The sequence below is a fragment of the Stenella coeruleoalba genome (assembly GCF_951394435.1).
Source record: "Stenella coeruleoalba genome assembly, chromosome: 6".
Lineage (NCBI taxonomy): Eukaryota > Metazoa > Chordata > Mammalia > Artiodactyla > Delphinidae > Stenella > Stenella coeruleoalba.
In genome coordinates, this window is record NC_137151.1 from 2,839,683 (window position 1) to 2,865,651 (window position 25,969).

The 25,969-nt window shown below is 38.6% G+C and overlaps 1 protein-coding gene and 1 pseudogene across 2 annotated transcripts; one reads left to right on the forward strand and one right to left on the reverse strand.

Annotated features, from left to right (window-relative positions):
• Positions 1-45: 45 nt before the first annotated feature.
• Positions 46-20,993, reverse strand: NIPA2 (NIPA magnesium transporter 2). Its single transcript, XM_079923454.1, has 6 exons — positions 20,856-20,993; positions 15,783-16,013; positions 14,334-14,390; positions 7,012-7,102; positions 5,662-5,822; positions 46-2,306 (listed from the first exon to the last, which is right to left on the reverse strand). The coding sequence occupies exons 2-6, from the start codon at positions 15,919-15,921 to the stop codon at positions 1,672-1,674; spliced, it is 1,083 nt and encodes a 360-aa protein (XP_079779580.1). The 5' UTR covers positions 15,922-16,013; positions 20,856-20,993; the 3' UTR covers positions 46-1,671.
• LOC307187418 (DNA-directed RNA polymerases I, II, and III subunit RPABC4-like) lies at positions 20,947-21,485 on the forward strand (annotated as a pseudogene). Its single transcript has one exon. The product of its transcript is annotated as a DNA-directed RNA polymerases I, II, and III subunit RPABC4-like (transcript).
• Positions 21,486-25,969: the final 4,484 nt, after the last annotated feature.

The following is a 25,969-nucleotide window of genomic DNA, read 5'->3' on the forward strand; positions in this document are numbered from 1 at the left end:
ATTAAGAGGTAGCAGCTGTGCTCACCCTGTAATGAAAGTATAGAATATGATGAAAACTTAAGTTAAGTTTAATGAGTAAATTTAAATAATTTACACTACTGAGTTTTATAAGACTTAATAACCAAATAAAAATTTCAAGTGCTGTAAGATGTTAAATAATTAAGAATTTATTACTAATAACCTGTGCATTCTCAATGAGGGCAATATCACACCCAAGGGAGTGAAAATTGGTTTTTATCTACTGTATACAAAGCACAGATATAGATGATACAGTACATAAACAAATATAGAGTTATATCTGTGGTGTTAAAATTACATGGAGAGAGGCAGTTAGAAAAAAATGTCTACAAAGGCTCCTTAGAGGGTCAATGATACAATACTGGGAAAATGGAATTTATTTCATGAAACTTGAAAACTGTCAGCTTTGCCCTGATAAAGCCAGTGAACAGTGAGGCTCCTGTGGTGGCTACTTACACAGTGGGCCAAGCTGTGGGGCCTTGGGCAGGAGCAGCAGAATGGAAACAAGCCCAACCCAGATAGATACTGACCCAAATTAGTTGTCAGTATTTTTGAGGCCAATCAATCAGTGACAGGTTTTGAAGCTGCATAGAATTAATTATAGTACTCTACCTTTTTTGCATATTTTTGAAGTTTTCTGTAAACTTTCTTTTATGGACATTTTTTAAAAAACCAAAATATATAGTGGTCCAAACAAAGCAAAGTAAAATATGTGGTACAAGGAAACCATATTTTACAAATATCCTGTTTATTCTGAGCATTCAGACTTAGAAAAGAACTTCGTTTCAATTTGTCTTTTTATTTCAATATGAGCTAAGTTTAAGAAATTACCCTAGTCTTCTGACTTCATTTCCCAGAGTTGTTAGAAGAGCTAAATGACAATATAACTCCTTATGAAAATATATGGAAAAGTACAAGAGCTGATGTAAAAATGGTAATCAAGGTTCCAGGCATCAAGGGATTACTGAGTAACTGAAGAATAAAACCAGCCAGGCTGTAGTCCGACAAAGGGTACGCTGGTTTATTAACAAGGTGCCATCTAGGAAGGCCATCAGACGTTCACGGTGACAACTCACTGCCTGAGAAGTGTTTCAGTGTGGTGATTTCCTACCTTTTTTGTTTTTGTTGTAAAAGAGTTTCCTTCATTTAATAACTTAGGAGTCTCTTAAATTAACATTTCAAAATTAAAATAATTCATCAAATGGGAGTCATTTTTACAGGTAAGGTAAATTACAGGATAAGGTATTGAGTTAATTTTGTTTTTTTAAATCAAAAAGCCTTAAAATGGTCAAGAATTGATAGAGTGGGCATGACAAATATACATTTCAGAGTTTCATCACCAATGAAAAAATAAAGCATTTTTATAGACTTAAAACTGTCATTAGTGCATTTAGATTTTGGTGAAGGAAAATTTAAAATACCTCTATAATAATACAATATTAAAAGAAAGTGGCCATGTACTGAGGTCATTTTAGTGAGCTACCATCATTTAAATATAAGAAAAGTAATTTCTTGGTCCAGATTAGTGAAACCTTAAAAAAGATTGTCTCTAGAGAACATTATTTGAGAACAATGCTTTTTCAGACACATTCTGATACTCAAGTTCACTTTATAACACAATTACAGATTAACCTTTTAATTACATCTTTCTTATTAAAAAGCTGTCAGATTTCCATTTCTTCGGGAGATATTTTCAGCAGTGTGTTGTTCAATTCCACAGGTTAAGCTCTCTTCATTATTATTAAGAACTTCATACATATTACAGAGACTGCCATTCACTACTTTTTCATCTTTCCGAAAAGACACAGGCAGACTTGCGAGACTAAAGTTGACGTCTTTAAAGGCATGCAGTAAGAATATTCCCACAATGATTGTAAAGAAGCCACTCAGAGTACCAATGACATCATCAACAGGCATATCTTGCCACTCCTTAAAAAGAATAGCTGAGCAAGTTAAAACCGATGTTGTAAAGAATACATAATATATTGGAGTCACGATGGAAGTGTTGAATATGTCCAGGGCCCTGTTCAGGTAATTAATCTGTGTGCTCACACAGACTATAAGGCTCAGCAGCAGAATCCAGGCCAGGGGATGTCGCAGCACAGGCTTTCCAGCAAACAGCTCTTTGATAGCAATGCCCAGGCCCTTAACACAGGAGACTGAAAACGCTCCAATTACAGAGCAGATTGTGATATACACAAGAATGTTTGTCTGTCCATGGCGAGGTCCCACCACAAAGATTAATATCAAGGACACAATGACCACAAGTGTTGCAAAGACCACAAAACCTGGAGGAGGCAAAGTCAAATATTTAAGTCCTCAATAGGAAGGAGAAAGAAGTGGCCTTAACATAAAAATCAGCTTTCTTTTGCTGCCCCAGCAAAAAAGCACATTCATAAAAATTTAGTTAGAAGTACACACTGGAAGATTAAACTATGCTTCATATTCACAAATTATTATACACGTAACATTTTTAAAGTAGCGTCTTAGGCCTTATAATTATACAGATATCCCTTGATCAACATGGGATTGAGCTGCGTGGATCCAATTATATGTGGATTTTTTTCCTAATACATACTGCAGTCCTACACAGTCTGAGGGCTGAATCTGTGGCTGTGGAACCTCAGGTGTGGAGGATGGACTATAAGTGGGTTTTCTCGGGTGCTCCTAACCCTTGTGTTGTTAAAGGGTCAAACTTACAGAAAATGGCATCAGGCTGATTCACAGCTGTCTATCCTAGAATATTGTACTACTTCCCACCCACTGGGGTGCTCTAACTCCAAAGACAGAATCAGAAACTAGTGGAGAGAAATCATGAGATGACCTTGAATGCTCAACGATTTATAGATGCTAAACAACATTTGTCTAAAATGAGTAAATTTTTAAAATATCTAGGGACAACCACTGGGGTAAAAAACAAATCAGTAAGAGAACATGAAAATAACTGTCAGGGTTCAGGTTGGATATGGAGAATTGAACCCAGCATGATAATAGTAATGATTGTGTAGCACCATGGGCCAGGCACTTGTCTCAGCAATTTGCACCAATTAACTCATTCAACTGACAATTACCCTGCAGTACAGACGCTGTCATCTGCATTGTAAGATGAGGAAATTTAACCTTTTTACTCCTCTAATTCTGTCTAGAAGGAAACTTCAAATTAGACAAATTACCATCCCCCCCAAATCAATAAAAACTACCATTAATTTCCTCAGACAGACAAAGATGAAATATGAGAGGAATCAAAGCAGTCAAAATCTGGAGAGAAAGTACTCTGAGGTTGCACCAACACCTCTGCTTGTTCCCTCAGGGCAAACACCAAACCTAGAGCAGGAGTGAGGATAGGCACGAAGGCCAGCAGAGAGTGGTAACCTGGGGCTTATGGATGTTTCAGCAGAGGAGGTAAAAAAAAAAGAAAAAGTGAGAATTTTAGGCTAAGTAGCTGGGACAAAACAGGCCAAGATTGCAGAAAGGAGGGAACTGAAGAGGCGCACGCGAATTTTCTGTGTGGTGTCTGTGGGCACAGAGCTGTACACGCCTAGTCAGAGGGGCCAAGTGGACAGCCTGGTGAGGAGGCCAAAGGACTAAGCAGAGAGGCCCGCCTTGTCTTGGGGCTGCCGAGACAAGACACTGGCAATCCACAGCTCGCCAAGCTGGAGAGTCCTAGCCTATCAGTTGGGAGCCAGAAGGGCTCTGACCAAGAATAATGGCAAAATGGAAAAAAACTAGCCCCAGCTTACAGGTTGAAGGTCATCTGCTTACTCTTATCTGCCTACCCAAAGAAATTTAAATTCTCTCTGAAGGAAGAAAACATCACTTAGAGCCTTTACACTTTTTAATACACTATGGCCAGCATTCAACTGAAACTGTCCAAAGACAAAACTAAATGACTGAAAACAAAAGAAAAAACAGACCATAGAAAGAGGCCCACAAATATTAAAGTTTTCGGATAAAGACTTTAAAATACCTAGGACTCTCCAGGGACCTGATGCACCATACCATGCATGTGGCTGACAATACTGTACTGTACATCTGGAAACTGGTTGGGAGGGTGAATTTGTTATGTGTTTTTTGCCACCAAAAAAAAAAAAAAAAGGAATCAAAGTACAAAGCCAAGCTCTTGGAATTAAAAATACAATAGCAGAACTAAAAACTCAAAAGAAGGGTTGGAAGATTTGAGGAAATCTCCCCAAAAGACAGTAAAAAGGCAAAATGGGGAAAAAATATGTAAGAAAATTGATGGTCTAGTTCAGGAGGTCCAATCAACAAGAAGAATAAGAAGAATTTCACAAAAAGAAGAGTATCAAAGAAGTATTTCAATTGCTTCTAGCGTAAGGCATGATTTTTTAAATTAAAAAAGATACATCAAGTACCTAACACAACGGATAAAAATTAACCCGCATCTAGGCACATTACTGGGAAATGTCAGACAATGAGGGCAAAGAGGACATCCCTACATGTTTCCAAAGATCAGTCTCATATAAAAGATAAAGAATCAGGAATTCCCAGGCGGTCCAGTGGTTAGGACTCGACACTTTCACTGCCAAGGACCCAGGTTCAATCCCTGGTCAGGTAACCAAAAATAAAAAAAAAAATCAATTGTGTTTGATTTCTCAGCAGCAATACTGGAAGTGAGAAGATAATAAGGTCATGGTAGATTAAAGACATCTTGATATATGCAGGGTCTCAAAAAGTCTCTCTTGTGTGCCTCTCTTGTCTCCTACGAGAGTGGCTCCAGCAAAATGAGGGTGCAAACCCAGGATTTGGGAGATAAGAGATCCACGAAAAAGCAAAAGTGAAAGGGATCCCCCAGGATGCTGGTGAAGGAACCCAGGATGTTGACTCTGCTAGTGGCCTCAAGACATCAGTCTAAATTGAGGCCAAACAAGGCTCTTAGAGAGAGAGTTCCATAAGAGATGACACTGCAGGAACACCAAATATGTCTGAAATTACTGAGAGTAGAATTAGATCACAGGGGAAAAATTTCAGAATGGACTGATAAATTTGTAGAAAACTAAGCAAATAAGATCATTATTAGTTCAGGAAAATCAGAAGTCACAAGAAAGGAAGGGAAAAGTAATCATAATGTACTGTATGTCCAAGCTGAGAATAAAAGTTATGTAGTGACAATAATGTAAAACAAATCATTTAAACAAAACTAAATAGATACAACTGGTAATAGATATAATAATGCCTAAAGGCAAGGAGGTAGTAGCAATATAGCATGTTATTTAGAGCAGCAGCCCCGACCCTTTTGGCACCAGAGGCTGGTTTTGTGGAAGACTGGTGGTGGGGGTGGGGGATGGTTCAGGCAGTAATGCGAGCGATGGGCGGCGGCAGGGGCAGGTGAAGCTTTGCTCATTTGCTGCTCACCTCCTACCGGGCGGCCCAGTTCCTAACAGGCCTCGGCCCGGTACCAGTCCGCGGCCTGGGGGTTGGGGACCCCTGATTTAGAGATACCAAGTTAAACAACAAAAGAAACAAGGGCGGAGGGGCTGCCAGGGGAAGAAAATGACTGCAATTTCCCTGATAAGCCTTGTAGGACAACTGGCCTCTTCATATGCACATAAAATTTTGATTCAATAAAAACTATGTTGAAAAGTAAAATACAGTAAGACCAATAAAGCTTTTCTTTTTTTTTACCTGGATCTCCTAGCTTGTGAGACATTTCATTTAAAGTCTCAATTTCCTCTTCTTTTGGAGCATGAATAACCATAACTGTAGATCCCAGAATACTTAGCAAACATCCAATTTTTCCATGAAGGTTAAGTCTTTCATTTAGAAAGTATGAAGAAAGAATAGCACTAAAATGGGGAGAAGGTGGAGAATATTAAAATAATCAGCTACTTTTCTCATTTTTAAATATCAACACAACTCAGAATTTAAACTGATGAACTCAAACTAAAACACTGTGAGCTTATAAAGATTCTGGCTTTCAGCCAAAGTAAAGAAAATGCAAATTCAATCATAAAACGAAAGTTTCTGGGAACCACCTGTTTCATCATACACTAAACCAGTATAGTTACCATCTTTCTCCTGTAGTACATCAATGTGAAATTTATAATTAACAGAGCTATGGTACAAATGTATATTCTATTTAAGAATCTATGTCCAAACCAATGCTTAATATTTGCTCAACTTTAATTTATCCCTACTGGTTGATGCATCCTTTGTACATTTTCATTTAATTCTATGTAATCTGCCTATTATATTATCAAGTTTTAATAATTTATAACTAGTTTTATCAAAATCTTTAAAAAATATAAACCTATAAATATAATAATGGCATAATATACAAAAATTAAGGATAAAAGACACATGCCATAATATCTTTATTTATTATATATAATACATAACATCTTATATCTTTATATATTATGTATAATATATAGTATCTTGAAAATTATATAATTTGCATACTACATTGATTTATAAAGTACTATCTTTAAAAATAAAAATACCTATCAACCAACCAACTTTGGGAATAGTAGCCAAAATCCAGACTTCAATATGGGCTTAGCTGTTTGGGCTAATGATTAAAATAACAGAAACAGGACAAGTCTTGTACTGCTCCTTCCAAACAAGGATCCTGGGCCAGTCTTCAACCATGCCCCAATCAATGATTTTCTGTAGAAGGTACAGAAATCTATTCATCACCAACCACCACCTACCAAAGTATACATGTATCAAATGATAAATATTGTAACAAGTGCAACTTGGAGTTTTAAAAAACTGAAATTAAAGTAGAACTAGTGCTGACTTTGAACACAAGCAAGACAAAGAATAAAAGCATCTTCTCCCACAACTTGATAGCTTGCCTCCACACAGAGGGTAACATTTCAAAAGCAAATTACTACGCAGCATAAAAAGTTCTCCACGTTGCTTAAACATAAATTATGCAGACCATGTGTGGTTAGATGGTACTGAAAACTTCACAGGCTGAAGGCTGAAACCCTAGCTGTTGTTTCTACATGTGATGAGTAGGGTCCTTACCTCACTAGGACACTGAGTGCCCCTAACGGAGTCACTAGGGTGGCTGGTGCAAAGGCATACGCAGCAAAGTTGGCCACCTCGCCAGCTCCCACTTGGAGACAGACAACAAGAGAAAACTCTCAGATAGGAACATATCTAGTCAAAACGGAAATGCCTGCATTTCATTTACATTTATTTTTTAACATACTATTTCAATCATATCTAGTAATTTCTGTATTTTCTCCCATCTATTCACAAGGGTTCTCCTGTAAATTAGCAACATTAGAATAGAGTTCAAACCCATTAGAAACAATACAAATCTATAATTTCAATGGAAGACATCTAATTTATGTTTATATAGGTGTTTTTTAAATTAAAAATTTTAATAGATATTTACATCCTATGACAACAAACACAAATCAGCTAAAAATGATATGAAAGCACTTCTCCCAAGTCTTTTTCACTAGCTCTTTTCTTTTTTAAAACCCAACTCTTACATTCAAAAGGTATTCTTAGGTTCCTACAATGTGCCAAATGCTGTTCTAGCATCAGGAAATACATCAGGGAGCAAAATAAAGATACCACCCTCCTAAGAGTTACATTTTAGTGAGGGAAAACAGACAAAACACGTATGTCAAGTATTTAAGTGTGCTATGAAGAAAACAAAGCAAGGGAAAGGAATGGAGAGCTGGTGACGGGCAGGACATGGTGCCAGGCAAAGATGCTCTGATAGGTAATTCTGACCAATCTGATATGGAGTGAGGGATTTACCAGCAGCTATGGGTATGGGGAAGGGGGAGAGACATCCCAAGCAGGGAGAAGAGCAAGTACAGAACTTTGACTCAAGACAATGTCTGGCATGTCTGAACAGCAAGGAAGCCAGGGTGGCTCCAGCAAAGCGAGCCAGGGGGGGAGAAGCCAGGGAGAGTCTCACAATGGATTTTAACTGAGCTGAAAAGCCACTGGGGAATTTTAGCAGGAGAGGGACATGTGATCTCATAAAATGATCACTCTTGGCTACTATTTTCAAAATGGTTATGCCAAATATCCTTTGTCTCTCACTCTCCCCAACATTTAGTATTGTCAGATTTTAAAGTTGGCTAATCTGTTAATGGGAAATGGGATTATTTTATTATGCTTTCAATTTGCATTTTCCCTTTTCATATTTATTGGCCAAGTGAAATCTTTTAGTGAAGTAGCTGTTCAAGGTTTTTCTCTGTCTATTAAGCTATTTGTTTTCTCTTATTGATTCTAGGTAATTCTTTATATATTTTGAACACAAATCTTTTGTTGGTTAAAAGCATTTTTTTTTAATACCATGACCTGCTTTTTTTTATTCTCTTAAACTCTTGTAATCAAAAAAGTTCTTGGGGGCTTCCCTGGTGGCACAGTGGTTAAGAATCCACCTGCCAATCCAGCGGACACGGGTTCGAGCCCTGGTCTGGGAAGATCCCACATGCCGTGGAGCAACTAAGCCCGTGTGCCACAACTACTGAGCCTGCGCTCTAGAGCCCGTGTGCCACAACTACTGCAGCCCACGCACCACAACTACTGAAGCCCACGCGCCTAGAGCCCATGCTCCGCAACAAGAGAAGCCACCACAATGAGAAGCCTGCGCACTGCAACGAAGAGTAGCCCCCGCTCACCGCAACCAGAGAAAAGCCTGCACGCAGCAACAAAAACCAAACACAGCCAAAAAATAAAATAATAAAATAAATTTATTTAAAAAAAAGAAAAGGAAAAAGATCTTGGGGCTTCCCTGGTGGCGCAGTGGTTAAGAATCCACCTGCCAGTGCAGGGGACACGGGTTCAAAGCCCTGGTCCAGGAAGATTCCCCATGCCATGGAGCAACTAAGCCCATGCACCCTGACTACTGAGCTCGCACGCCCCAACTACTCAGCCCACGTGCCACAACGACTGAAGCCCACTCGCCTAGAGCCTGTGCTCCACAAGAGAAGCCACCGCAACGAGAAGCCTGTGCACCACAATGAAGAGCAGCCCCCGCTTGCCGCAACTAGAGAAAGCCTGCGCACAGCAACGAAGACCCAACGCAGCCAAAAATAAATAAATAAATTTATTTTTTTTAAAAAGTTCTTAATTTCAATGTCAAATTTTAAAATATCTTCCTTTATGGTTAGTGCTTCATACAACTTGTACAAGAAATCTGTCTCAAAATTCTTTATCCTCTAAATCCTTTAGTGTTCTGCTTTCACATTTAAGCTTATAAACCACCTGGAGTTGATCTTTATACAGAGTGAAGTAGGAACCCTATTTTCTTTTCCAGATGGATTGTTACAGCAATATTTACTGAAAAGTACCCTTCCCTATATCAATACCACCTCTGTCATAAATATACTGCCCATGGACCTATTCTATTGGCTCATGTATCTATCTTGTTATAATACCATCCTGACTTAATTAGTGTAACTTCATTAAGTCTTGATATCCAATAGAACAAGTCCTTTCACCTTTTCTTCTTAAAGAGTATCTTTCCTTTTCTTAGACTTCTGTATTTCCACACATAATTTAAAATCAATTATCATGTACCACCTAACAACCTAGTTTCAAATGGAATAGCATTAATCCATATATGAGCATGGAGAGAAATGACAATTTTACAATTACAACTATTGTTGTATTTGTTGAATACAAATACAAAACTATTGTTATATTGTTGAATCTTTCAATCCATGAAAATGACATATCCCTCTACTATTCGTCTCAGTAATGTTTTCATTTCCTCTGTGGGAATCTTTACCATCTTTTGTTAGATTTATAACTAATTCCTGTTTCTTAAACTTATATGCTGATGGTAACATTTTAACATTTCATTTTCTAATTGTTGCTGATATATAGAAACACAGCTAAGTTTTGTATACTAACTTTGTATCCAACAACCTTGCTAAATTTTAATTTTATAACTCATCTGTATGTTCTTTGGAATTCTTATACCCACAATCATATAATCAGCAAATAACAACAGTTTATATGTTCCTTTCTAATCCTATTTTCTCCCCTTGACTTTCTGCATTGGCTAGAAATTCCAGTAAAATATTGAAAAAGTGATGAGAGGTTATTTGCTTGTTCCCAGTTCCAAAAAGTTAAGTCTTCAATATTTCCCCATTTTTGCGTTTACTGGGCAATTGTTGGTTTTGGTTTTCTTTTGTTAGCATTTTTTTTTTTTTTTTTTTTTTGGTTTTGGCTTTTTTTGGTCTTAGAAATCCTATATCATATTAAGGAAATTCACTTAAATTATTAATTTGAAGTGGTTTCTTTATAGTCATGAATAGCTGAATTTTTCTGAAATAATTTTTCTCCTTCAATTTAACACGGTAAATTATAGTGATTGGTTTTCCAGTATTATGCCAACTTTGCATCAACAGAATAAATCTAACTTGTTCATGCTATACCATTTTATTTGTAATTTTTACATATATGTTCGTGAATGAGACTAGACTTGATTTTTCCTTTCTTATCCTGTCCCAATCAGCTTTTGGCATTAGAATTATGCTAGCTTTTTAAGAAGAGTGAAGGAATATATACTGCTTTTTCTATTATTAGGAAATTTCTCAAGACTACAATTATTTCTTCTTTCAATAACTGAAAAATTTACCAATGAAACCACCTGGGCCCAAGGTTTAGTATATGCAAAGGTATTTTTTTTGGCTGTGTTTGGTCTTAGTTGTGGCATGTGGGATCTTTCATTGTGGTGCGTGGGCTCTCTAGTTGTGACGTGCAGGTTTTCTCTCTAGCTGTGGCATGTGGGTTCTATAGTCGTGGCACGCAGGCTCCCTAGTTGAGGCGTGCAGGCTCAGTAATTGAGGTGCACAGGCTTAGTTGCCCTGTGGCATGTGGGATCTTAGTTCCCTGACCAGGGATCAAACCCACATCCCCTGCTTTGGAAGGCGGATTCTTTACCACTGGACCACCAGGGAGGTCCCATATGCATAGGTTTTAAAATTATAGATTCAACTGTGTTAAGTTAGAGGAGTATATTCCAGTTTTCTATTTCCTCATGAGTGTTGATAAATTTTACTTTTCAAGATATTCTGTCTACGTTTTTTTATCAACTGGAATAAATTTTTCGTAACATCCTGTTAATACCTAGAAAACCCTAATTACATCACCCAGCTATTCTACCTTCTCCTTTTCTTGATCAGTTTCAAGGTTTACCAAGTTCATTATCCTGATCACAGACCCAAATGTTTGCTTTAATGCCCTGTTTTCTATTTAAATAATTTCAGCTTTTCTCTTTATTTCCTTCTACATTTTGGGGTTTATTCTGCCATTCTTTTTCTATTTTCTTGAACTAGATGCCTCACCTTTCTCATTTTCAATTATATTTATTTGAAACCATAAACTTTAATTACTTCAGTTATATTCCACAAATTATGATATTCTGTACTTTGTATCAACATATTGAAGTATTTTCTAAATTAAACATATTTTAAAAATATTTTTTAATTTCCATTCTGACTTCTTTGAACCATGGGTTACATAAAGCATATTTCTAAGTTTCCACACGTGTTTTTCACGATATCTTTTTGTTACTATTTCTAATATAATGATCTGTGAAAAGACTTCATCAAATCCTTTGAAAAATTAAAGACTGGCTTTATGGTCCTGCAAACAGTCCATGTGCATCAATATTCCATGCACTTAAAAAGAATGTAGATCTTAAGTTGCTGAGTTCAGTGACTTAAGTGTGTTAAATCTGCTGTTCAAATTTTCTATCACCTTAAGATTTTACTCTGCTTTCCCCATCAACTGCTCAGTGTTACATTAAAATCTCACTGTATGATTTTGGATTTGTCTATTTCTCCTTGCTATTCTGTCAACTGCTGCTTTGTATATAAGGCCATATTATTAAATAAAATTAGAACTGTTAAACTTCCTGAGTTGAACCCTTTGTCTTAAGAAATAGTCCTCTGTCTCTAGTATTGTTTTTTGCTTTGAATTATACTTTTTCTAATATCAATAACAGAAATCTCAACTTTTTTCAGGCATGTTTTCCCATCCTTCCCTTTCAGCCGTTCTGTATCTCATGTTTTACAGTGGACCTTGTAAAAGGCATGTAGTTGTTTTTGTTTGTTATTTGTTTTTATAATTCCAGTAGAATAATCTTTGCCTTTTAACTGGGGCATTTCGTGTACAGTAGTTATTGATATATCTGGATTTAAATATACCACCCATTTTAAAAGATTTTCTTTTCAAAAGTTTAAAGAATAATGCAACACTTCAAATATTCAGAAAAACAGAATAAAATATAAATGACAGCTATATATCCACCACCCAGACTCCCCAAGTGGCATCACCTAACTGATCCTTATTAGTCCAGTTCACAAGTTCTCTCTTTCAACTGCCTGCTCTGGAGTCTGCGATTACCTCTAGGGCAGAAGTATCTCCAGCTTATCCTGAGCTCTATGCTTTTCCCTGATCTAGGCTAGCTAATTCTTCACTAACATGTTAGCTCTTTAATGCTTTTAAGAGGATGGTTTTTTATATCCTGTCCAGACTTCTAACTTATTTTCAGCAAATCTTATTAGTTTTAGCTTCAAAACACATCCAGAAATTCTACCACTTCTCACCATACTCACTGCTATTACTCTGGGTCCATGCCATCACAACCTCTTACCTAATTATTTCAATAGCTTCTCACCTGGTTTCTCTGCTTTTGCACCTATGCAGTCTGTGCCTCAACACAGCAGCCTGAGAGTTCCTATTAAAACCTGAGTCCGATCAGGTTACCTCTTCACTCAAGCCTCCAATGACTCCCCATCAAACATAAAAGTCAAAGTCCTTTCTATAACCTACAAAGCCCCACATGATCTAGGCCCTTATTACTTCTCTAAACTTACCCCTACTGCTTCCCTGCACATCCACTCCCTTACTATTCTTGCCTCTTTAATGTTTCCTGAGGTTTTAGTAATCCAGTACTGTATAACAAAGCACCCCCCAAAACTGGCAGCTTAAAACAACAAAAGCCATGTTTTCTGTTGGTCAAGACTTAACGGTTTCTCATAGTTTCTGTTGATCAGTAGGTACTTCCCACTCAGGGTTTTTCAAGAGGTTGCAGTCAAGATACGATCTGCAACCTGTACCTTGCTACAATCTGGAGGACCCAGTTCCAAGATAACTTACTCACATGACTGGTAAGTCAGTAACTGGTTATAGCCTGGGGACCTCTCCTCAGGCTGCCTGACTGTCCCCCAGCACAGCAGCTGGCTTCAGAATGACCAATACAATCATCAAGGCAAACCTTAACGCCTCTGATAACTCAGTCACATCATCAATTCCGTTGTATTCTTTGATCACACCAGGTCAGCACTAATTCAGTGTGAAAGGGGATCATAGAAAGATGTGACCACCAGGGGATGAGGATCTTTGTGGGCTATCTTGGATTCTGCCTACCACACTTTAAAAGGCCAGGCATGGTCCTGCCTCGTGGCCTTCATATTTATTACTTCCTCCTGCTTAAAATGTTCTTCCCCCAAATATCCATATGGCCAGCTTCCTCAATTCGTTTATGTCTTTTACTCAAATATTATCTTTCCAGGGAGGGCTGCCCTGGCCCCCTAACTAAAATCTAAACCTATCCTTCCTTCACTTTATTACATCCCTTCCCTACTTTACTCCTAGCAAGTGTTAACATTTATCACTAATACACATTTTATCTTGTTTATTTTGTTGTCCATGTAGAATGTAAAGTCTCATGTGGTTAAGAATTTTTTTGTTTGTGTATTCTGTTTGCTATATCTCCAGCACCTAGAACAACTGGCATACAAAAACTGATCAAGAAATATTTGCTGAATGAATAGTCAAATCAGTCTCTTTCTTATTTCAACTGCCCTTAAACTTAGAAAAAAGTTTACATAATTTAATCTTGAATACTTTGAAGGCTTAGTGTCTTAAGGATCACTTTTTCCATGTACCCTTTAAAAGGTAATCATCAAAATAAGCATGGACAGTCTTCTCAAATGCATATCTCATTTCCAATTTAGAATGAAAATTAATGGAGGGACAGGAATTAAAAACAGGATGTGTTCTATGATCTTTCACTTTCAAAATTACCTTTTTAAACTGAGCATAATTTTAAAAAATACATATATATATATCAGACATGTTTTAACCAAGTAAATGTCTTCTCATTCAAATTAAATAAGCTATTAAACTGCAAAATGACTTTTACAGGCTTAAATTTTACATATTTTGTGTTTTGTTCATTTACAAAAACAGAATTTATTTAAAGTTTTAAAACTGCTGGTAATATGAGGCTGTAATAGTATATGTAAATATTTCAATATACAGCTATAATATTTTCTTGAAATGTCCTCTATACATACTTGATAGCAGTCCAGCCCACCACAACCATTCTTTAAGATATGCATGGCCACCTTGACCTGTGAATGAAAACATATTTCACCTCTTTGGAAAAGTGCCAGACTTCAATAAATTTATGACAACTATTAGTAATGACAGATTTTAAAATATCATTTGCTAATTATTACTACATTGAATAAAGGTTTCATCATGATTACATACGGGATTTCTTAGATAATATTTTTATGATTATCTTAGAAAAGGGAATGTGAGGATCATGTGAATGTGAGTGACACATATTCAGTTCATACTTCATTCTTTTGTTTTGTGAACTCAGTTTCAATAAATAAAGAAACTGAACCTATAAGAAGTAGCCCAACTTCAAATGAATCAGATAGTGGACAAGCCACTTAGGTGTGGGTGAGCCCCACTTATGAGGTAGTAACCTTGGAGAAAGGGGTCCTATATTGACCAGACATAAAAAGACTGAGCACTGCTCACAGTGTGGGGCTTCCAGGATGCTCATGCTGCCTTTTCACTTGACTTTCCTCCAGTCTAAACTAATAAGATCCGAAAGCAATCAGTACTTAAGCCGTTGTTCAAAAGAAAAAGCCAAAGTGAATGAACCCCTCGACAAGCGTATCCATATGGGCAATGAGTACCTGCCTTAGGAATGAGGATACACTTGTTCAAGCAGCATATGCCAATACTTTCTCCCCTCTGCACTAAATCTAATAGAGGCCATTGTTTTAAGAGAGTTTAATTAGGTTTGGCCATAGAGATGGCACAGAAAAGAAGGAGGTAACATTTTTTACTGCCAAAGCAGGTTTTCCTATGAGGTCAGAACTGGGGCAGAGGCTGAATGACAGAACATGACCAGAATGCAAAATAATTCTGAGAGCTGTTATGATGCACCAGACGAAGTCAGGGGGGTTCAATCACACTGGGCATCCCCCAGGGTCTCGTGACTTATCAGTAATTTCTGGGGATCAACCTACACCACCCATCAGAATTTCACGCAACTGAGTACACTTCAACCTTAGGAAGCCCTCTCTTTCCTTCCTGCCAATTGGAGATCATCAGAAAAAATGTCTAAGGAAAAGTTAAACTTTTACTATCATAGACAAAAGATCCTAGCCTTCAATAGGATTCTGATTCTATCCACATACCTTCATTTCCTTCTCTGCAGTCATATCAAAATTTAAAGGAAAGGCTGGATGCTAATTGGGCATTGGTCCCTACTCCCACTTTGATAATAACTCCAAGAGCGAGTAGTTAACTTATTTTGACTTCTTACTTTTTATTTTTCTCATTACAAAAATGATGCTCTATAAACATTTACAACTCTTGCACAGTTCAGTTTTAAATATAGTCACTAGGAATGAAGATATGGTCTTCTACGGTCAAAGAACCCAAGTACATAAGCATACACTGATGTCATTTCAAAGTCACATAGGGCATAAATAACCTACCTGCTCTCATGGAGCCTTTTCTGGCAAGTCGCAGAAGGCCTTTTTTTTTCAAAATGAAACTCCCTCCAATGAAAATGCTGGAGCTCATAGCCAATCCCAGACCAATATAAAAGTCATATTTTCCACGGCCCTGGCTCATTTCGTTTGTTACTTTAAAAATTCCTGTGAATCACATTGATCAAGAACAGAGAAACTGCTGGTGCTGGAGGCAGGATGATGCAGTCTTCAAATCTAAATGATGCAAAAGAAAATGAGATTTTTCACAGAATGACAGGATGCATGACCATATACAATTCAAAATTTTACTCTTTCTCTTTTCATAAAATAATTAACATTTCTATTGGTACTATTAATTAACATCAATATATTTACCATTTGTATTTAGTGCTAATCTAATTATATTTCTTCCAATTATGGCGAAAGATGGGATCTTGATATAAAACCATACTTAAAAACTGAACTCATAGGGACTTCCCTAGCGGTTCAGTGGTTAAGACTCCAAACTTCCACTGCAGGGGGAGAGGGTTTGATCCCTGGTTGGGGAATTAAGATCCCACATGCCATGCGGTGTGACCAAAAAAAAACCAAAACAAAAACTGAACTAGGGCTTCCCTGGTGGCGCAGTGGTTGAGAATCTGCCTGCCAATGCGGGGGACACGGGTTCGAGCCCTGATCTGGGAAGATCCCACATGCCGCGGAGCAACTAGGCCCGTGAGCCACAACTACTGAGCCTGCGCGTCTGGAGCTTGTGCTCCGCAACGAGAGGCCGCGACAGTGAGAGGCCCGCGCACCGCGATGAAGAGTGGCCCCCGCTCGCCGCAACTAGAGAAAGCCCACGCACAGAAACGATGACCCAACACAGCCATAAATAAATAAATAAATAAATAAAATTAAAAAAAAAAACAAAAACAAAAAACACTGAACTAATAGAAACAGAGAGCTCCCAGAGTTAGGGGGTAGGGGGTAGGAGTGAAGGTGGTTAAAAGGTACAACCTTCCAGTTACAAGATAAATAAGTCATGGGGATGTAATGTACAGCACAGTAACATAGTTAATAATACCGTATTGTATATTCGAACATGGCTAAGGCAGTAGATCTTAAACGTTCTCATCACAAGAAAAAAAATGTGTAACTCTTGTGTGGTAATGAATGTTAACCAAACTTAATGTGGTAATCATTTTGTAATATATACATTATCTGGTACACCTTAAACTAATACAGTGTTACATATCAGCTATAACAATAAAACTGGGGAAAAAATTAAAAATAAAACCACATTTAAATTGATTTTATAAACTGTGGTTTCATATTTTTAAAATGTTTCCAGTCTTAGCTGGATAGTCCATAGTAACAAAACTTTGCTTTTAAGACAAAACCTTCTAGGGACTTCCCTGCCAGTCCAGTGGTTATGACTCTGTGCTCCCACTGCAGGGGGTACAGGTTCAATCCCTGGTCGGGGAACTAAGATCCTGCATGCAGTGCAGTGTGGCCAAAAGTTAAATAAATAAATAAAATAAATAAATAAATACATATTTTAAAAGTTAGTTTCACCAAAAAAGAAAAAGAAAAAAAACTTCTACAGAATGAAAGTCAGGCATAAAAACATACAAATCTAGTCTGCAAATACATTTACCAATTTCACAAATGTGTCCTTTTTGAATAATCTATACAGAGAAAAAATTTTCTCACTCATATATTTTCTTCTTAGAAATCTATGTAGACATAAGCATTTGGTAATTTATTTCTTATTTAGCCTATTTGGGGGTGTGTAAGGAGAAGGCAGATGTCACATTATTTTGTGAGCAGAGGATGATGATTCTAACAGACAGATGTTTGCCAGGGTGTATGTATAGTACTGGTGGACTTTTTAGAGAACATGAGGGCCATGGGACCTAGAGGACTTGAATCATAAGGCCAGAAAGGATGCAGTGGCATACCAAAGACTGCAATTTTTTTTCCAAATAGCCAAAACTCAGAACTCTGCTGACAAACAAACTAAAGCAAAGTGTAGAAAGTGGAGGTAAAAACATTTACTTAGCTGCAAGATTTATGATTGGTTATAACTAACTGCCAGTCCAACTTTCTGGTATGTCCTGAGATTTTTAGTCCCACAATTTAACAACTGAATCCCAGAACTAATCTGCAACTCAGTCAGGATCCTTAGTCATTAACCCTCACTAACTAGCCAAATGTTTCCATTCTTCAGGTTATGGGACTCAGGCTTTTCATAAAAGGAACTTAACTTCCTATCTACCTAGCCCCTCAATTACCTTATCCAACCACTCAAACAGCTTTTACTGAACATATGCTATGTGCACTAAGCATTATGATAAGCTCTCTGGATAAAATGGTAATAGCTTTTACACTTCAATGGGGAGACAGACAAGCGACAGATTATAACAGGGGGTTGGGGGATAAGAGAAATAGGTGAGGGAGATTAAGGGGTACAAACTTCCAGTTACAAAATAAATGAAACCGGGATGAAAGGTGCACTATGGGGAATACAGTCAATAACAATGTAATATCTTTGCATGGTGATAGATGGTAACTAGGCTTATTATGGTGATCATTTCTGTAACATAGAGAAATATCAAATCACTATGTTGTACACTCAGAACTAACATAGCATTACAGGTTAATTATACCTCAAAACAAACAAACAAAACTTTTGACACTAAACTTCCAGGTATGAAAAAACATCTTAAAAACGGTACTTACTGTAATTGAATACCAAAGATTTGACAATATACTTAAACACAAAGGAATGAAGCTCTCTGCAAATATGCTATAGTTTTTCAAATCTGGTGGCTTAGTTTGAATCAATTCCTTTACTTCTACTTCTTATCAATAAGTAAAAGTACAAAAATGAAAGATAAATTTCAAATCTATAATTAAACTGCTCTATCACCAAAAGAAAAAAAAAATTATAACAAAAACAAGTGCTTACAGGTTCCCACCACACCGTGAACAACTGGTTTATCCACGTTTATGGCCCAGTCACCCTCAGCAGAATGCCAGCTCCTGGGCTCCTGCACGAGTCACCTTTTTTTATCCTGTGTACTCAGCTATCTGGCAGTCTCATGTCTCAATACATGTTTGGAATCATATAATTGGTCCTAAAAAATAAAGTTGGCTATTCATGAGTGGTCATTAGTGGACAGAAAACCACTGCATCACTCATATCAGCATCCTAAAATGTAACCACTATTTTATAGACTATAAACTGAAGAACTGTAAAAAGTTGTCAAAGTATACTGGGAAGTCATAGTACCACATACAAGTGAACATGCAAAGATAATAGTAATAACGGCTGGAAAATGGGAGTAAAGAAACCTGGCTACCAAACACGTCAGCCCACTTGGCAGGTATATCCTTCTAATGAGCAAGAGTCACCTAACTTTAATGAAACCTCTTCCTTCAACCGTTACGTTCATGGAACAATGTTCGTAATTATGATTCATACAAGTTCTACTGAGGAAGTAACTACTTAAATCTTCAAAAATCTCCCTTTTGAAGGTCTGAACAGAACAAGCCAAATTATAGTCTGAATGTTCTGGAATCAATAAGATGGAACTTTGTTATCTGCAAGGATGATACCCAGAAACAAGTCAGGTTTATCTGTAATTCCAATCCCAGTACAATGATAGCCTCACAAATACAAATTCAGACTTTAATTATATAAACCTGACCTTCAAATGCCAAATGTGTAACTACTAATTTACTAATATTTACTAACACTTAATGTTAAATTTCACTAAAGGCGAGTTAGTGGTGTAAGGTCTAAAATTAAGGCCCAATATATTGTGCTGCCTTGACACCTGGTAAAACTGGGATGACCTGACCACAAGTTCCTGCCCTCCCCCACTCTGCTTTCATGGCTAGGTCCCGAAGCCAAACAACTCTACTTATCATGGGGACCAGGCACATTTCCTGCTTATCCTTGAGTAGTGGGCTTCACTGCCTTGACAGACTGCAGAATTATTAAAACCAGCTAATCACATCCTCCTGCAGGAGCCAAGGGGCCCCTCAACCTCTTGCACTACAAAGTCTGCCTCCACAGTCCCTGGTTCTTTCTCTGCAGCCCCCGTGTGGCCCTGCGTGGTATGCGGTGTCCTCCTCCTCGATGAATAAAAGTGACTAATAAACTGCTGTCTAATAAACTGCTCTCACGTGTCCAGTGTCAAAGGGAGGGAATCCGCACCCTACCCCCAACCAACAAAGTGAAGAAGAGGTGATTAAACAAATACCTTATAATGTAATCTTACTCATTTTATAATGTAATCTTACTCATTTTATCCAATCTTACTCATTTTATCCAAATAGTGAACTGAAAGTTCACTATTCTTAACTTTACTATGTCTACATATAAATTTTTTCCACTTGTTACATAAAGTTGCATGATGCTATTTAAAATCTTTTTCCCTCTTTTTTTTAATTGCTATTGACTTATTGTGGAAAATTTCAAACACACAAAAGTAGAGAGAAGGCCTTTTTTGGGCAGTTGGGTCAATCATTTATTATGCATGTGGCTCTGGAGAGCTGTACCCCTCGTGCCCACTTCATTTCCCAACACAGGATCATGGCTCCCTTGAGACAAGTCATCAGTGCCCAGCCACACTACAGCCCTCCCATCCTCCTTTCCACTACTTAGAGGCTGCTCTTCACTCCAGGCCAGGTCACACTTCAAGCTATGCTACAAAGCCTTCTCGAGTAACTACAGCCCACAGGCATTTTCTCTCCTTTGCACTCATTTTATTTACAGACAGCTTCATAAAATTTATTTCTTAATTACTGTTGTATGTTCAAAGATAAATTCTAAGTTTCTTAAAGACAATGACTGGTTCTTTGTAGTGGTTTCTCCACAAAAGGCACTCATTTATAGTGGCAAATATGATTTATAAGCTTTTCTAGAATTAAGGTTATTTGTTGTGCTTGTTCGTTCACTTACTGAACTACAATGATGTGTATGTGGGTGGGGAAGGGTGCCAAGTAACATAAAAGTTACATGCCATCAAGTTATAAAGCAGCCTTCAGCCACTAAACTAAGTAAATGAATCATCTCATTTCACTTACAGTTTGAAAACAGGACGTCCGTGGACACAGCGGCAAGTCGGAATCTGCTTGGAAGTGCAGAGAAGTTCCTCCGCACTATGTGGGGACAACAATGGACACACAGAAGGACGTTCAACCCCCAAAGCAGCAGCCAGTGATATATACCTGTGGAGAATGTCACACAGAAAATGAAATAAAATTACGGGATCCAGTCTGAGGCAGAGAATGTGGATACAGAATAATGCACAAGAAAAGGACTAAAAGATGGGTGGTTTTTGATGCTCGGTGAAACATGAAATTCTGAGGACTATCTTCATTTGTATTTGGATTTGCTGTTAATGTTGTTGTATAGCTTTTGATTAGTGTACTTCATGAATACAACTATATATACATAATTTCATTTTAAAAATCATATTGTATTTAGAGATCTATTAATAGTTTATATAAAGATATTACTTTTTGTTCAATTAAAAAAAAAAAGGAAAGAAAATAGGACATCAGTGTGAATGTCCTGAAAGGAATAGTTGCTTCACTATTCGCTGACCTGGTAATGTTCTATTCCTACTCTGTGTAACTGAAGGTCAATCATAGCCAAGAGAGCCTGAAACAGAGATTATTTTTTATTTCTTAAGGATTAGCTATGAGGCAGGGCCAGGTTTAAAGACAGCTAAAAAAGAAAACTTGCTAAGTTTCACTTCCTCTAGGTTCCCAAACCAGATATGACAAGCTCCAGGTGGTAACCTGCCCATGTTACCTCTTAAAGGGACTCAGGTGGAAGGTCCCAATCCCCTACCCCTGGCTGTTACTGTTTATTTATATGTGGCCATCTGTTCAAGAAACATACACTGAGTAGCTACGATGTGCCAGGCATTGGAGTTATAAAGATGACCAGAAGTTCCTGTCCTTAAGAATTCCACAGCTAAGGGAGAATTCTGAAAATAAACTATTCAAATTTTAAACACACTCAGACTCTTAGAATTTTCAGCTTGTTCTTTCTAAACTTTAACACACTTAATTTTCACTACTGATTTCACCAATATCTATGAATACTTATACTGTTAACTTCCATTAAATGCAATTATGTCAAAAATGAAATTAATATAGCTCAAAGAAAATAATTATGAAATTGGTCTACCTCCTTCTAAAACGTGGAGAACACATAATTTAAGGAACAGGAAAACATGGACTAGCATTCTAACACCTATACAAAAGGCCTAAATTAAGATTTGTCTTGGGAGTTAGAGTTCCAAAACAAAGTTCCCTGGTGGTCCAGTGGTTAGGACTTGGTGCTCTCCCTGCCATGGCCCTGTGTTCAATACCTGGCAGGGGAAAGACCCCACAAGCCACACAGCATGGCCAAAAAAAAAAAAAAAAAAAAAAAAACCAAAAAAATTTTGCTTTGCAAAATGACTTATCATCAATCACCAAAGTTAGCTAACTTTAAAAATTATACTAACTGAAGTACATTTACAGCTTTAAACTTGTCACAGCACTCCTGACATTTCATTTTCGAAAAAGCTTGAAAAGAAATGTGATAAGAGCCTCATGATGAGAAAACAGGCACAGAGATGTTAAGTAACTTCTCATGCAGTTGGTGGGTAGGAGACCCAGGACTAGAATCCAGGTCTCCTCAGCCTTTAGCCTTTCCCACTGGAGTCTCCTTTTAGTCCCCGAGCTGGAATACAAGCAAGGGGCAGCTCAAACCAGGCTCTCAGTGTAGGTCACTGTCTTCACACCCAATCTGCCTCTCCTTATGTTCTGACTGCAGCTTCACCATTTTCATTACCCAAACTGCATACAAGGGCCAAGGATGCCAGATGGATTCTACCTTTGAAATGTGGCCTGGCATCTCCATGTCTCTTCTGACCCTAATCCAGTTTAAAAACATCATGCTACCACACTGCTCTATAAAACACATCTCTGTCGTCTCATTCTCCTGCTTACAAACTTAGAATGGCTACCCAACTATTTACAGAAAGAATTCCAAATTTTGTAAGCCAGTAACTAAGACCTTTCACCATTTGTTCCAAACCTGTCTTTTCAATCTTAACTTCCCGATACTGTATTTCACATACCCTGGTTCCACCCTAAGCCAACATACTGCTGCCATTCTTACCTATTCCTTTCACTCCTCTATAACTTTATTACATTATCCCTTTCATCTTTAAGGACCTGCTTCAAAAAAGCACCTCCACAATGAAGCCCTGCTTGAATTCCATAAGCCAATCTTTTCTGAATTCCCTAGCCTTTAATCTGAACCTCTCTTTGGACACTTTTCTAGCCCTTATTATGATTACTAATGTACATGACTCATATCCCCCTATGGACAAGTGGTATGCTTATCTCATTTACTCAATCAAAAAATATTTACATGAATACACACTATGTTCTAGGAACAGGGATACAGCAGTGAATACAACAGACCAAAACCCTGCCCTCATGGAGTTTACCTTCTGTTGGTAAATAAGGACACAATATTGGAAGGCGGTGAATGCTATGGTGAAAAGTAAAGCACGTTAAAGGCATTGGGGAGTTGGGTTGGGGGGCTTCTATTTTAACTAAGTTGGTTAGGAGGTCTAGTGCAGAAGGTAACACTGAGTAAAGGCTTGAAAGAGACAGTAAAAGAACAAAGCAGAGAAAGAAGTGCAAAGGCACTGAGGCATGAGCAAGTATGCAGTTTCCTTGGAAAAGAAAGGCCACTGTGGCTGACACTAACTGAACAAGGGTAGGTGGGATACCACAGCAGAGTATTTTTATACAATGGAAATTTCCTGAAAACTAGTGTAATTGTTTTTTATTATTATGTCTCCCTAATAGTAATAGCTACCACTTATAGAACGCCTACAGAGGCACTGCTCCTGGTGATTGAAACACATTAATTCTAATCTACACAATAATAAGAAAAAGGTATCATTACCCCCACCTTGCAGGTAAAGAAACCAAACCTCTCTGAGGTTAAATCACATGTGGAGGATCACACAGAAAGTTAAACAGCCTGAACTGGAACCTAAGTGTCCACTGGACTCAACTTCTATATAGACTGCCCACATCATAATAAAACCTTAAGAGTTCTCAGTCTTTACTTCTACTTGGTTTACACTGCTTTAATTTTTTCCAACCTCTCATTTGGCTAATTATTTCTAATAGTAGTAGTTATAAATACTACAGAACCTAAATTTCCAACCCTATTTCCAACATTAGTTATAAATTAAAACTTTAACTTACATGTACGTTTAATATGGTCTCTCTTATGAAAACAAGGCTGGAAGAGGTTAGAGATGACTTATTCACTCTCATTTCCTCGTAAATAATACCCTTTATTCTCATTTAAAGTTTTAAGCCCTGGCAGAGTAGCTCCAGCCTGGAACGAAGAAAATACAGAAATAGGCAAAAGGAATGAATAGTTACTGAACACTTTTAAAATTTGACTACTACCCTCCATACTCGTTTTACTTACCAACTAACATAATACCAACTCAACAGATCATAACATACTGCTTCAATGGACAGCTTACTGGTATGAAACAAAGATCTCTATTCCCTCACATTCACTGACAGTACTTTAACAAAAAATAAAAGTACTAACTGGACTCGCGGTATATAGAGAATTTCTAAAAACAGAACTAAAGCACGGTCTATAGTAAATGAAATGAAAAATCTAGTAAAGAGATTCAAGAGACAAACACAAAACCAAAAGTATACTGAGTTTTGTTCAGCTGTATGGAGAGGGAGAGCGGAATCTCTGAGTTTATAAAAGTTAGGAAATTAAACAAGTCATGTTCAAACCGTTACAGCGACATCTAAGGCTTGTTCAACTGTCAGTTAATATCTCCGCAGTAGCTGAAACAATCTTCCAACTCACAACAATAGGAAACTATCTTAATGAACTTAATGAACACGCGCCCCAGACAGGGCCAGGCCGGTTTCCGTGGGATTTACTGGCAATCCAAAGCACGGTGGTATTCCTCGATGCAGGTTACGGGGGAAACCCCATCTCAGACCACGCGCGGCTCGGGGTCCCCAGGGAAAAGAAAGGCGCCCCTGAAGAGTCCTTCCCGACCCAAGATGGGCAGGCTTGCCCCCAGCCCCTTCGCGCTTGCCTGAAAGGAAGAAAGTGGCGACCTCACCGCCGGTGGCCGGCCCGCCCCGCGCGCGGCTTGCCCTCCACTATCCGGCCACGGTCACCTCCGCTCACACCCCCGTACAGGCCGCACGGGCCACCCCCTCCAGAGCACGCGCGGCCACCGCCTTCGTCGCCGTCCAGTGGGAAGTGCGAGCATCCGGGGCTGCAGCCGTGCGCACCTCTTCCTCCATGGGGGAGCGCCCAGGGGAACCTGCTCCGGACGACCTCCGGCCTCCACCTCCGCCACCAGGTCCAGGGGGCACGGCCGAGAAGAACCTGGGCGCGGCAGAGTGACGCAAGAGATGCCGCGCGCGCGCGCGCACTGCGGCGCGGCAAACGCTCCGCCCCCGTCTCGCTTTCCGGTTGTGTTCCAGTCTGTTTTCCAAGTCCTGGTTGGCGGAGGGCGGCGGGGCGGGCCAAAGAGAGAAGGTTTAGGAGGCAGCGTTTTGCCACGTATTGTTGGGCAATCAAATGATCAAAGCCAAAGTACCTTGTGCCGTGAATTCCCACGCGCGGTTAACATGTGAAGCTGCAGTTTAAGCGGTGTCCCTAAGAGCCCCTAGGGAAAGGTGCTCCAAGAGGACAAGGGGCGGGACTAGAGCGAGGCCGGTAGACCGGGGCGGGTTGGCGGACGCGGAGGCGCGAGACCAAGAGATGGGGGCGGGGCGGGGCTCGGCTCAGGGTCAGGCCCTCTCTTCCCAAACGTTAACTAACCGAATCGGGGAATAGATTAAGTTCTTTGGAAGAGTTTGTGGTTTGGTTAAAGCCGGTCTCCCGACACTTGGAGCAGAGATTTATTTTTCATGAGATGCACAGAAAACCCACTGTTAAGCTGTCCTGCCTTGGCTGCTTCTGGAACGTGGCAAGTTCCTGGGACCCATCATCATGATTTCCTCGAAAAAGGACCAAGACAGAGGGCTCATTTATTAGAAACGGAAAGCGCAACTAGCTACATCTGCAGTGAGACCTGCTAATAAATCAGTAATACCTTTGTTACAGGTGCAAAAGTCCT

Excerpts from the sequence above, each read along its gene's own strand:
- NIPA2 (XM_079923454.1), bottom strand. The coding sequence starts at position 15,921 with ATGAGCCAGGGCCGTGGAAAATATGACTTTTATATTGGTCTGGGATTG. Across the intron at positions 5,823-7,011 it reads GCACTCAGTGTCCTAGTGAG|TGCTATTCTTTCTTCATACT; the intron begins GTAAGGACCCTA and ends TCCCCATTTTAG. Across the intron at positions 2,307-5,661 it reads TCACAAGCTAGGAGATCCAG|GTTTTGTGGTCTTTGCAACA; the intron begins GTAAAAAAAAAG and ends TGCCTCCTCCAG.